The sequence below is a fragment of the Nomascus leucogenys genome, chromosome 12, assembly GCF_006542625.1.
Source record: "Nomascus leucogenys isolate Asia chromosome 12, Asia_NLE_v1, whole genome shotgun sequence".
NCBI lineage: Eukaryota > Metazoa > Chordata > Mammalia > Primates > Hylobatidae > Nomascus > Nomascus leucogenys.
This window is the reverse complement of record NC_044392.1, coordinates 21,717,593-21,731,309: the sequence shown is the minus strand read 5'-3', so window position 1 is coordinate 21,731,309 and position 13,717 is coordinate 21,717,593. Positions and strand designations below refer to the sequence as shown.

The window sequence follows — 13,717 nt, the reverse complement described above, 5'->3', positions numbered from 1 at the left end:
CAGTTGACCCTTGAATAATGTGGGGGTTGGGGTGCCAACCCCTTTGCAGTTGAAAATCCACGTATAACTTTTGATCCTCCAAAAACTAAACTACTAATAGCCAACTGTTGACTGGAAGCCTTATAATATAATGTTGATTAACACATATTTTATATGTTGTCTATATTATACGCTGTATTTTTGCAATGAAATACACTAAAGAAAATGTTATTAAGGAAATCATAAAGAAGAGAAAATATGTTGACCATTAAGTGGAAGTGGATCATCAAGGTCTTTATCCTCGTCATCTTCATGTTGAGTAGGCTGAGAGGAGGAGGAAGAGGAAGAGTTGGTCTTGCTATCTCAAGGGTGGCAGAGGCAAAAAGGTAGAGGTAGAAGGGGAGGCAGGAGGTGTGCACCACCATGCCCGGGAAATTGTTTATTTTTTGTAGAGACAGGGTCGCACTGTATTGCCCACACTGGTCTTGAACACCTGGACTCAAGTGAGTCTCCCACTTCGGCCTCTCAAAGTGCCTGGCTCCCCGTTGGATTTTAGTTGGTGTTTTGCTATTAGTAATGTTTGTTTTTAAGACAAAATAAATTTTAATTGGTTTTATTTGACAAAAAAAAAAAACACTACGTTTTATGATTTTTGTAGAGCTGAGGTGATTTAATGTTTAGCTTAGGTGCTACCTGAATATATCTTTGTGACAGAACTCATATAAATTTGATGTCCTTTTCTCCTAGGCCAAACCAGGGTATCAGCCATCTGGAGAATCTGACAAAGAAAACAAAGTACAGGAACGTCCCCCAAGTGCATCTTCCAGTAGTGACATGTCTCTCTCAGAACCTCCACAGCCTCTTGCAAGGTAAAAAGGGAAGAAAGAAAGATGATTAAGATTCTTTCTTTTTCATGAAATTTAGTGGAGTGGTCTATGTTCAGTGAATTTTGTTGACCTTTGTGAACAAGAGAGCAGAGAGGTTTATTTAGAAATTGGTTCGTATCTTCTGAAATTTAAGCATAGTGCACATCTGTACTTACTGTATACCCTAGGCTAATTGTTCAAATTTTACCTTTTAATGTAAATGTCAGTTTCTTTTACAGTTGGAAGCACTCTTGCCTTCTGTGAACTAAACACACACTAAAAGTGTGTTGGATGAATGAATGATGGTGAAATTTTAAAGTGTTTGTGGTTAATAATTTTCAAATGGGATTTTTGTGTCCACTGCTATTTAAAATTTCTTATGTGTAAGAACAATTTATCCATCATACTTTCAAGAGCTACCTTTGGATATACTTGTGAACATATTAATAAGGACTAGGAAGGGATCTGATTTGATTTCAGATAGTCAACAGACTATTTTACCTTAAATTTTCTTAAATTTTTTTTGCTGTAATATATTGTTTGCAATAAAGTAAACAAAAAACTATGTGAGTTTGGAAGTAAAGGTGATGTTTAGGTTATGTGGTTATAAATTATACTTTATAATAATAACCATTTTGGAAAGGGAAAGATTTTGAAACTCTTTGAGGACGCATAAATAGAAATCAAAATCACTATCCAATTTTGGGTAGTGGTTTTTGTTTGTTTGTTTGTTTGTTTTGGAGACAGGGTTTTCACTCTCTTGCCCAGATTGGAGTGCAGTGGCACAATCTTGGTTCACTGCAACCTCCGCCTCCCAGGCTCAAGCTATTCTCTTGCCTCAACTTCCCACGTAGCTGGGATTACAGGGGTGTGCCACTACCACCTGGCTAATTTTTGTATTTTTAGTAGAGATGGCGTTTCACCATCTTGGCCAGGCTGGTCTTAAACTCCTGACCTCAAGTGATCCACCCACCTCAGCCTCCCAAAGTGCTGAGATTACAGGCATGAGCCACCACGCCTGGCCCATATGGTCCTTTTTTTACCCCATTGTCCCTAGAATAATACTGTCAATAAAAATAGCTAACATTTATTAGCGTTTCTTAGGTTCCAGGCAATGATTTAAGTACTTTGCATATATTATTTTACTTTATCCTTGTAATTCCTTGAGTTAGGCACTGTTGTTATTCCTGTTTTACAGAAGAGGTAATTGAGGCCTAGAGAGCTTTCTCAAAGGTCAAAACATTAATGACAGAGATAGGTTTTAATTTAGCCAGTGTGACTCTAGAAGCCTGTGCTTTAACTACTCTACATACTACTCCCCAAAAGTGAAATGTTTCATATGAGTTGCTTAAGGTTCTAAATACATTTCAAACTTTAAGTATAAATAAACTTAACATTTTTGTTTCGAATTTGAATGCTTTTATTTATTTACTTATTTTTCTAAGTGTCGTCTCTGGAGAGGATTGAATGCTTTTAGATGGGTGATACTCTCTAGTTCATCTCAGTCCTATTGTTGTCAGTCATACCCTGCTATATTAATGTCTTCAATTTTTATCTTTCTCTGAATTTCCTTCTAATTCTAAACAAGTTATCCAATATTAAAAGCAAACCAAACACAAACAAATGTAGTGTTAGACCATACTACCTTGTACCAGTTCCTCACTTTTCTTTTAATATCCAACTTCTTTGACTCCTGATGTCTAACTTATTGCGTCCACTTTCTTGCTACCCAGTTTCTGAGCTCCCCCATTCCCCGTTAATAGTTTTAGCATAACTTTATGTTTAAAAGCCTGTTACTTTTTGCTTAAAATTTGGCATTTCTTTTCCTTACTCTTCATATCCTATTGTGTTAGCTACCTGGAAAACTCCAGATTTCATATCTCACCTTGAGAACTGAAGACCCAGCTTAACAAACACTTTCCTTGGCTAGCAGAGTTAATTGCTTCTTCATCTATACCCTACTGAACTTTTTAAATCTTTGTTTTAGTATTTGTAATGTCTTATTTTAGCTGTTTGTTTGTCATCCCTGCTAGATCTTGAGATCTTAAAGTGTAAGGATTAAGCCTTTTTATTTGTTTTTAATTTGGAGACAGGGTCTTGCTTTTTCACACAGGCTGGAGTGCAGTGGCACGATCATAGCTCACTGCAGCCTCAACCTCTTGGACTCAAGTGATCCTCCCACCTCAGCCTCCCAAGTAGCTGCGACTATAGGCATGCACCGCCACGCCTAGCTAATTTTTATTTTATTTTTAATTTTTTTGGAGATGAGGAGCTTGCTATGTTGCCCAGGCTGGTCTTGAACTTCTGGCCTCAAGTGATTGATTCTTCTGCCTCAGCCTCCCAAGTCGCTAGGATTACAGGTGTGAGCTACCATGCCCAGCTCAGGATTAACTGGATTAAGTATATTCATTTTTGTCTCCTGTTTCTCTACTATCAACATAGCATCTGCTATAAAATTGGCATTCTAAATACTTGAATTTAAAGCTCTTGGATTTTTATTCATCAATATCTTTTATATTATAACTTCCTTTGTATTCCTATTACTACCAGCTTAGTTTAGGTCCCAATAAGCTCACACTTGGCATTTGTAATAGCCTATATTCTAAGGCATAGAGTCTGTGCTCTAGTCTTCCTTCCTTCATTCTAATGACATGCTTTTCAGCTTCTTATTACCCCGGTTACCCCCCTTCAGATGACTTATTTTAACCCAATTGCAGAAGTTTACATTTATCCGTATTAGTTTGGTTTAGATTGCAGCCTATAAAAATAAATTCGTCTCATAATTTGGTCATTTGTTGTGTCAGCCATGCCTCCCAGCTTTCTGTCATCTGCAAGTTTGATAAGCATATCTTTATGTCATCATCCTAAAATAATGGACAAGACCAAGGACAAAGCCTCATGTTCTTCTCTTTTTTTTTTTTTTCTGAGACAGTCTTACTGTGTCTCCCAGCTGGAGTGCAGTGGCACAATCTCGGCCCACGGCATCCTCCACCTCTCGGGTTCAAGCAATACTTGTGCCTTAACCTCCCAAGTAGCTGGGACTACAGGCACATGCCACCATGCCCACCTAATTTTTTGGTATTTGTAGTAGAGATGGGGTTTTGCCATTTTGCCCAGGCTGGTCTCAAACTCCTGGCTTCAAGTCATCCGCCTGCTTTGGCCTCCCAAAGTACTGGGATTACAGGCATCAGCCACTGTTCCTGGCCTGTTCCTCTAAGGGTCTTCTTAATAGTTGACATCATCCTGTAATCGCTCTGTAGTATCCCTTAATATAGAGGAAGTCTATGGTCTGGAAATATAGGTAAATACACATAATGTTGTTTAGGGCATCTTTATTCTGTTTCTAGACTTAATGGATACCCTACCCTGTATATTTATATTTATAGTTGCATATTTATAGTTGGCACTGATAGTTTTGCATTTGATTGTTTCACATTCATTAATTTTTTACAAGTATTAATAGGTTATAATAACCTCCCTATTTAGCATGTACATTGTTAAACATAAGTGTTCAGCATATAGTAAATATTTGTTGATTAGAATAATCTATATCATGTCTACATTAATATTTAGCAATTTTAAGCATTTCTCTTTTATGTAATGTTATTTTAAAAATTCTTTATAATCAGTATTGTAAGGAATTCTGTTTATAGAATTTTAAAGATCGTACTGCCTGTTTAATAGTTTTTTAAAAATATGGCATCTTAGTTGAAAAAAGCAGCTTGCAAAACAGTATATATGGTAAAATCCCACTTTTATAAAAACAATACCACCAAAACATAATGTACAAATAGAAAAATGTTTGGAAGGATATAATTCTAAATGAAATATTAACACTGCCTCTTTTTTATTGTTTTGCTGAATGATCTTTATCTTTTTTATACTTTTTATCTGTCCTTTTTTTGTTGCAGTGCATACTCATTACTCTTATAATCAGATAAAAACAAAACTTTTTTTAAATGGTGGTTTAGTTAACTAACTAACTAACATATTGTGACTTTCATTTCCAGAAAAGACTTGATGGAATCTACATGGATGCAGCCTGAAAGATTGAGCCCACAAGTTCACCATTCTCAACCACAGCCTTTTGCTGGAACAGCTGGAAGTTTACTCTCCCATCTCTTGAGTCTAGAGCATGTAGGAATTTTGCATAAGGATTTTGAATCTATTTTACCAACCAGGAAGAATCATAATATGGCTTCAAGGCCATTAACTTTTACACCTCAACCGTATGTGACCTCACCAGCTGCTTATACAGATGCCTTGTTAAAACCTAGTGCCAGCCAATATAAGAGTAAACTGGATCGTATTGAAGCCTTGAAAGCAACAGCTGCTTCTTTGTCCAGCAGAATTGAAAGTGAAGCCAAGAAATTAGCTGGGGCCAACATTAACTATGGGTCAGCATGGAACACTGAGTATGTTGTGCAGCAGGCACCTCAAGAAGATGGACCTTGGACCAAGGCTGTAACTCCACCTGTGAAAGATGATAATGAAGATGTTTTCTCTGCCAGAATTCAGAAGATGCTGGGAACCTGTGTATCTCATGCAACTTTTGATGATGATCTTCCTGGTGTAGGCAATCTTAGTGAATTTAAAAAGCTTCCTGAGATGATAAGACCACAGAGTGCCATATCAAGCTTTAGAGTGAGATCCCCTGGTCCCAAACCAGAAGGGCTACTGGCACAGTTATGTAAAAGGCAGACTGACTCTTCTAGCTCTGATATGCAAGCCTGTTCTCAAGACAAAGCCAAAATATCTCTTGGTTCCAGCATAGATTCAGTCAGTGAAGGGCCTCTTCTTAGTGAAGGGAGTCTCTCTGAAGAAGAGGGAGACCAGGATGGACAGCCCCTTTTGAAAGTAGCAGAAATTTTAAAAGAAAAGGAATTTTGTCCTGGAGAAAGAAATAGTTATGAACCCATCAAAGAGTTTCAGAAAGAATCTGAAAAATTCTTGCCACTTTTTGGGCACATAGGTGGTATGCAAAGCAAAGGACCATGGGAAGAATTAGCAAAGGGAAGTCCACATAGCGTCATTAATATTTTTACAAAATCCTATCAGTTATATGGAAAAGGTGAGAAAAATAAGTATAGCTTGTACTATTTGTATATTAAGATGAATTATAATTTCTGTACAAGATATATACTTTAGTACACGTTTTTCATTGAGTGGATAATGGAGACTTATTATTGTCCATATTAGTCATCTTCTAAATTTCCTGCAAGCCTTAAATAAGAGTATTAGTAATTTAATCTTTAAAATTTCATTTTAAAATTGTTACTGTCATAAAATAATATTTGAGACTGGTAGTTGTAGAAATTTTTATCTAGTTCAGAGAAATTCATAGATGTTCAGGATTGGATATATATCACGTATATACTACATTTTCTGTGACCATAGTTATGTACTTCAATAGAAACTAAGTATAAGCCGGGCGCGGTGGCTCACGTCTATAATCCCAGGACTTTCAGAGTCCAAGACAGGCGGATCACTTGAGGTTAGGAGTTCAAGACCAGCCTGGCCAACATGGTGAAACCCCCACCTTTACTAAAAATACAAAAAATATTTAGCTGGGTGTTGTGGCATGCACCTGTAATCCCAGCTACTCGGGAGGCTGAGGCACGAGAATCACTTGAACCTGGTAGGTGGAGGTTGCAGTGAGCTGAGATCATGCCACTGCACTCCAGCTTGGGCAACAGAGCGAGACTCCGTTCTCAAAAAAAAAGAAAAGAAACTAAGTATGTTTCTTAATACAGTGATGATTTGTGAATTCTTGGGAATATAGCAATCGAGAATTGAGAGGGATAGCTGTAGTAACATTTCTAATGTGAAAACAACTCCATTACTGTTTGTTAAAACTAATTTGAGTAGCAATCAGACTTCAAACAATAATGTAGCTATATATTTGATTCCTAAAACAATAACTTCTAAAGTTCCCTTCTTATCCCTGAAATCCTGCAACACAGTTTTCTTTTCTGTGATAGACTCAATTCCTTCAAGTCCCTTTCGCTATCCTTCCTGCTATATATGGAATCTGCCCATTTTATACTAACATTATCTTAGAATTTCCGGATTGGAAATTTCCCCTCTATATAGTGAATGGATTTCATCTGTTCCTCTTATGCTCAACTGGGTATCACATTGCTTTTTCCCAGAATTCATATTTAGGTATTTCTTAGTGGTCTTGTATAGACCTTCATATGCTATTGCTTTCTTTTGTTTAGCCACATTTCTATTAGTGGTAATTTTAAATTTGTTTAGATTTGAAAGTTATTTTGATTTCTTTTGATGAAAGTAAAATGCTTAACTCAACATCATTTTTTAATAAGAAAATTGTTTCTTTTTTTTTTTTTTTTTTTTGAGATGGAGTCTCGCTCTGTCACTCAGGCTGGAGTGCAGTGGCGCAATCTCGGCTCACTGCAAGCTCCGCCTCCCGGGTTCACGCCATTCTCCTGCCTCAGCCTCTCCGAGTAGCTGGGACTACAGGCGCCCGCCACCACGCCCGGCTAATTTTTTGTATTTTTAGTAGAGACGGGGTTTCACCATGGTCTTGATCTCCTGACCTCGTGATCTGCCCACCTCGGCCTCCTAAAGTGCTGGGATTACAAGCGTGAGCCACCGCGCCCAGCCTGTTTCTTCTTAAATTCTATTAAATTTTCATTAAGATTTTATAGTTAAACTGAAGTATTTAGAGATGAAATGACAATGAAATGTTATCCGGAATTTGCTTTAAAATAGTCTGGGGGTGGTAGATGAAGGTAGTAGGAGGTTTAATTGAAACTAGATTGGTGATGTACTGGTCATTGTTGAAGCTGGATGATGAATACTTTGGTTTCATTATACTAGTCTCCCTGTTTTCACGTATGTTTTAAAATTTTCCTAATAAAAAGCTTTAAAAAAGTTGCATTGGATATAAAGGTAAATAGAAAAGAAGCACTATTAAAGGAAACTAAAATGTCCCTAAGCCCATATTGCTAATCTCCATGTATGGGATGCTTTTCTTACAGTTTCTTGATTTTCGTTTTTAACCATGTTTCAATTATTACTTTTGTCAGGGTTTGAAGACAAGTTGGACAGAGGAACATCAACATCACGGCCTTTGAATGCCACTGCAACTCCTCTAAGCGGTGTTTCATATGAAGATGATTTTGTCTCCTCTCCAGGGACTGGGACTTTGACAGAAAAAAAATCAACTCTTGAACCTCAGTAAGAATATATTGGCAATATGGAATAAACTCTGAAGAGTGAGAAAAATGTGCAAATGAGAACTCTGGTCTGAATATTAGCCAAGTTTTGCTTGTTGAAAAATACATATAGAGGCTGCACATCATAGTGGAGATCCAGAGCATGGGCTGTGGATCCAGACTGCCTTTGTTTAAATCCAGGCTCTCCTGATTATTGGTTGTTTGTATTTATGCATATTACTTAGCCTTCCTATGCTTCTGCTTCCTTCTCTGTAAAATGGGGACATTAATAGTACCTGCCTGCCTCATAGAGTTGTTATGAGTATTAAATGAAATATAGGGAGGCTGAGACACGAAAATGGCTTGAACCTGGGAGGTGGAAGTTGCAATGAGCCAAGATTGCACCACTGCACTCCAGCCTGGGTGACAAAGCTAGACCCTATCTCAAAAAAAGAAAGAAAGAAAAAAATCACATACTTAGAACAGGGCCTGGCACATAGTAAGCAGAGTATAGGTTATGAAATCAGTCCGTGAATTCCTAGTAGAGTATTGGAGTATTGGGAAATTACTCCGTGGTATACTAACATAAAAAGCTTAAGAAATGGTTTTCTGTGATAGAATTGAGGAAGATCAGATAGATACATGACTCCATGGTTCCAAGTAATAAGTAATTTTCTTTATAATCAAGAAAACATTGAAAAATTTGCAAAGCTTTGAAAAACAATAATTATAATGATTATAACATCTGATAATTGTTGGGCACTTAGTGTGCAAGATACTGAAGGGACTGAGGGACTTTACCGATATTAACTCATTTTTATAATAGCCTGATGTGGAAAGTATTACTGTTATCATTTCTGTTTTAGACAGCAAACTGAAGCAGAGGTTAAATTACTTGTACATAGTCACATAGTAAGTGAATCAGACTTTGTGGAAGAGAATTTTCTCCCTATATTTAGCTGCCATATAAATTTATCTGTAATTATTCATATTTAATATCATCTTTTTCAAATATTACAAATTGTAATCCATGTAAAATTATTAGGCAATCTTACAAATTAGTTAAATCTAAATAGATTAATAGGAATAGGTATAAAAATTATATGAGAAAAAGCATAGTTTTAAGTTTTGAGCTCTAAGGAAAATATCAAATTTTTAAATAAAAACTTTCAAAGATTTAATTATGGTGACATTTAATATCACCAATCAATATGATTTGATGCATTTTATTTCCAGGTAGAGGTAGAACATATTAAGTTATTGTTCTCCATAAGATTATAAGAGGAGAAATAGTTATAATATATAAATTATTAATTTGAATAGAAATTGAGGCCATATTTTCCAGTATTCAACATTATATATTTTTCTCTAAATATTAGTTTTTATTGGTTTCACTTACCTTTGATTTTTCTTAGTAATAAATTCAACAGGCCGGGCGTGGTGGCTCATGCCTGTAATCCCAGCACTTTGGGAGGCCAAGGCGGGCGGATCACGAGGTCAGGAGATCGAGACCATCCTGGCTAACACAGCGAAACCCCGTCTCTACTAAAAATACAAAAAATTAGCTGGGCGAGGTGGTGGGCGCCTGTAGTCCCAGCTACTCGGGAGGCTGAGGCAGGAGAATGGCGTGAACCCCGGGGGCGGAGCCTGCAGTGAGCCGAGATCGCACCATTGCACTCCAGCCGGGGCAACAGCGAGACTCTGTCTCAAAAAATAATAATAATAAATAAATAAATAAATAAATGAACCATAGGCAACAATCCAGGCTTATGGTGGTTAAAACAATTAATAATAAAGTGGAAGCCATCTTTGATTGTAGTTATAGTCTCCTAGTGATTAAATAGATTTTTAAAGATCTTTAATTTAGCTGTGTTGTAAGACTTTTCTTTCTGGAACTACTATTATTTATTCTTTGACAGTAGCACTTTAGGCCCTCAGGAGGACCATTCTAACAGAAAGTCTGCCTATGATCCTTCCTCTGTGGATGTTACCTCCCAGCATTCATCAGGAGCTCAGTCTGCTGCATCGTCTCGTTCATCTACTTCTTCTAAAGGAAAGAAAGGAAAAAAGGAAAAGACAGAATGTAAGTGGAATTCCACATGGTAACTTTTTCTCTTACCAGTGATTTTGTTGTACTAATCTAAAGTTATGATTTGATCCTATAAGAAGTTAGAAGAATTTCTTATGGTAGTGTAATTAGCTTTCATATTTATTTATCATTATAATAATAGCTTTTGATATATAACATTATGAATTTTTTCCTTAATACAAAAGGAATACATTTGCAATGATAAAAAATTAAAAATTAGAGATAAACACTCTTCAAAGAAAGACAAATTTCCTTTGAGCCTTCTGTTCAGAGATTACTATTAACATTTTTGATGTATACATAAAATTATACACACACATGACTTTATTTATTTATTTATTTATTTATTTATTTATTTTGAGACGGGGTCTTTCTCTGTCGCCCAGGCTGGAGTGCAGTGGTGCGATCTCGGCTCACTGCAAGCTCCGCCTCCTGGGTTCACGCCATTCTTCTGCCTCAGCCTCCCGAGTAGCTGGGACTACAGGCGCCCACCACCATGCCCGGCTAATTTTTTGTATTTTTAGTAGAGACAAGGTTTCACCATGTTAGCCAGGATGGTCTCGATCTCCTGACCTCATGATCCACCCGTCTCGGCCTCCCAAAGTGCTGGGACACATGACTTTATTTTAAAAACAAATGTAAATAATTGCTTTGCAGTTGGTTTTTTAAAAAAACTTTATAGTGTATACATCTCTATTATTAAATATAATACCCAAATTTCCTTATCTATAAAATATAGATAATAAAAGATATGGTAATTTTTAAGCTCATATGAAATTAAGGGAGATAATGTGTACATTCCGGTACCTAGCACTGTAGCTGACTCATTGGCATTCAGTAAATATTTTTGAGTGATTGAGATACCCTTCAATGTCCTCATTTCTACTCTTGGCTTAAATTTGCTCCATAGGCCTACGGAGATGGATAATCACTGTATAAAGTGATTAGGCAAAGGCTTTGTAAACTCACAGGATGGTGTCTAGCTAGGGGAATGATGTTGCTTCCAAAAATGTTTTTTCTGGAAGCTGGAAGCTGTCATTCTCAGCAGACTAACACAGGAACAGAAAACCAAACGCCGCTGTTCTCACTCATAAGTGGGAGTTGAACAATGCGAACACATGGACATGGGGAGGGGATCATCACACACTGGGACCTTTTAGGGGTAAGGGAAGGGAGAGCATTAGGACAAATACCTAATGCATGCGGGGCTTAAAACCTAGATAATGGGTTGATAGGTGTAGCAAACCACCATGGCGCATATATACCTCTGTAACAAACCTGCACGTTCTGCACATGTATCCCAGAACTTAAAGTAAAATAAAAAATAAATACATAAAATAAATCCTGCTCATTGAGCTAAAAGTCTTCAAGGGGTGGAAGGAACAGGAATAGGAGGAAGACATCAATGAATGTAGAAACTTATATTTAAAAGTAAATCACCTCTAGTTCTTTCTCTTAGAGATAACGGATGTTAACATTTAAACCAGCCTGGCCATTATGGTGAAACGCCGTCTCTAAAAATACAAAAATTAGCCAGGCATGTTGGTGGGTGCCTATAATCCCAGCTACTTGGGAGGCTGAGGCAGGAGAATCGCTTGAACCTAGGAGGCGGAGGTTGCAGTGAGCTGAGACTGTGCCATTGCATTCCAGCCTGGGCGACAGAGCGAGACTCCGTCTCAAAAAAAAAAAAAAGTATTTATTTTATTTATTTCATTTTATCTTACTTATTTTGCAGAGACGAGGGCCTTATTTTGTTGCCCAGGCTGGTCTCGAACTCCTGGGCTCAAGCAATCCTTTTGCCTCTGCCTCCCAAATTGTTGGGATCATAGGCATAAGCCACTGCCCTCTGCCTATTTAATTGTGGTAAAATATACATGACACAAAATTTATCATTTTAACCATTTTCAAATATACAGTTCAGTGACATTAAGTACATTCACATTATTGTTGCAAGCATCACCACTGTCCTTCTCTAGAAATTTTTCATATTCCTCTACTGTGTACCCATTAAATAATAACTCCATTCTTCTGTCCATCAGCCTCTGGTAACCACTGTTGTGTTTTCTGTCCCTATGAATTTGACTACCCTAGGTACTTCATATAATTGGAATAATAGAGTATTATTATATCCTTTTTATCTTGCTTATTTCACTTAGCGTAATATCTGACTCACCGTTCATCTATGTTGCAGCATGTATCAGAATTTCCTTTCTTTTTGTTGCTGAATAATATTCCATGCTGTGTGTATGCCATATTTTGTTTATCTGTTTATCTGTTGATGGACATTTTGGTATTTTCCACCTTTTAGCTATTGTGAATGATGTTGCTATGAACATTGGTGTACAAATACCCGATTTGAATCCCTGCTTTACCCAGATACAGAATTGGCTAGATCAAACGGTAATGCTATGTTGAATTTTTTGAGGAACTGCCATAATGTTTTCTATAGCAGCTGTACCATTTTACATTCCCACCAGCAATGCACAGGGTTCTGTTTTGTCTACATTTATGCCAACACTTTATATTTTCTGCTTTTTTGATAATAGGACATCCTAATGGGTGTGAAATGTTAACATTTTTAGTAAGAGTCCTTCCAGACAATTTGTAGGCACACACAAATAAGCAATTTTATGTGTATGGGATCACATTTTACATGCAATTTTATTCTGTCTGTAGGGTATGGGTATCTTTTTCTGTCAGTAAATATGGATTACCATTTGTAAGGACTACCCACTAAATAAACTCTAGACCCATTAAGTAACAGAATACTATTCTGTTTTTGCTTTTTTTGTTTTGTTTTTTGAGACAGGGTCTCACTCTATCACCCAGGCTGGAGTACAGTGGTGTGATCATGACTTATGGCTCGCTGTAGCCTCAACATCCTGGGCTCCATCAGTCCTTCCACTCAGCCTCCCAAGTAGCTGGGACTACAGGCACACCACACCCCACCTGGCTAATTTTTCTATTTTTTTGTAGAGACGGCTTCTGCCATATTATCTGCGCTGGTCTCAAACTCCTGGGCTCAAGCAATCCACCTGTTTTAGCTTCCCAGAGTGCTGGGATTATAGGTGTGAGCCACCGCACCTGGCTTGTTATTTGAATATATTATAATTTATTCAACTCTTTCCCCATTGCTGGATATTTAGGTTTTCTTTTTTCTTTATTCCGTTATAAATACTACTGCATTGAATATCCTTGTAAATACATCTTTATGTATTAGTCTGGTTTTTTCCTATGGGGAGAATCCTAGAGGTAAGATAATGGGGTAAATAATATGCCATGTTTAAAATGTGGTACATTTTGCCAAATAGCCTTTCAGAAAGTTAGTGCCAGTTTATACGTCCAATGAGAGTGCTAGGAGAAATTATTTTTAAATCATTAACCTAATATAGGCAGTTTGGAAGTGTTCTGAAAGTCTTTGTAGGACATTTAGACATCATTTTACCAGCACTTCCCAAACTGTGTTTTCTTGTGAAATACAAGTTTAGTGGTATAGACTGTTTCATAAGTGTTCTGAGAATAAAAGAGCTCCATGGTTCCATAAATTTGAGAAATTCTTTTAGAGTGAAACAAGATTCTTTCCTGTAAGACTCATCAACACT

General features: G+C 37.0%; 1 protein-coding gene across 5 annotated transcripts in view; it reads left to right on the top strand.

Moving 5' to 3' along the window:
• CEP350 (centrosomal protein 350) overlaps positions 1 to 13,717 on the top strand; it is a 175,956-nt gene that overhangs the window by 61,339 nt on the left and 100,900 nt on the right. For 4 of the 5 annotated variants that reach the window (XM_030823922.1, XM_030823921.1, XM_030823920.1 and 1 more), the window contains exons 11-14: positions 727 to 848; positions 4,856 to 5,916; positions 7,898 to 8,048; positions 9,946 to 10,109. In XM_030823922.1, coding sequence (XP_030679782.1) covers positions 727 to 848; positions 4,856 to 5,916; positions 7,898 to 8,048; positions 9,946 to 10,109 — 1,498 coding nt within the window. The remainder of the gene's footprint in view (positions 1 to 726; positions 849 to 4,855; positions 5,917 to 7,897; positions 8,049 to 9,945; positions 10,110 to 13,717) is intronic. The other variant, XM_030823923.1, reaches the window with a different exon arrangement.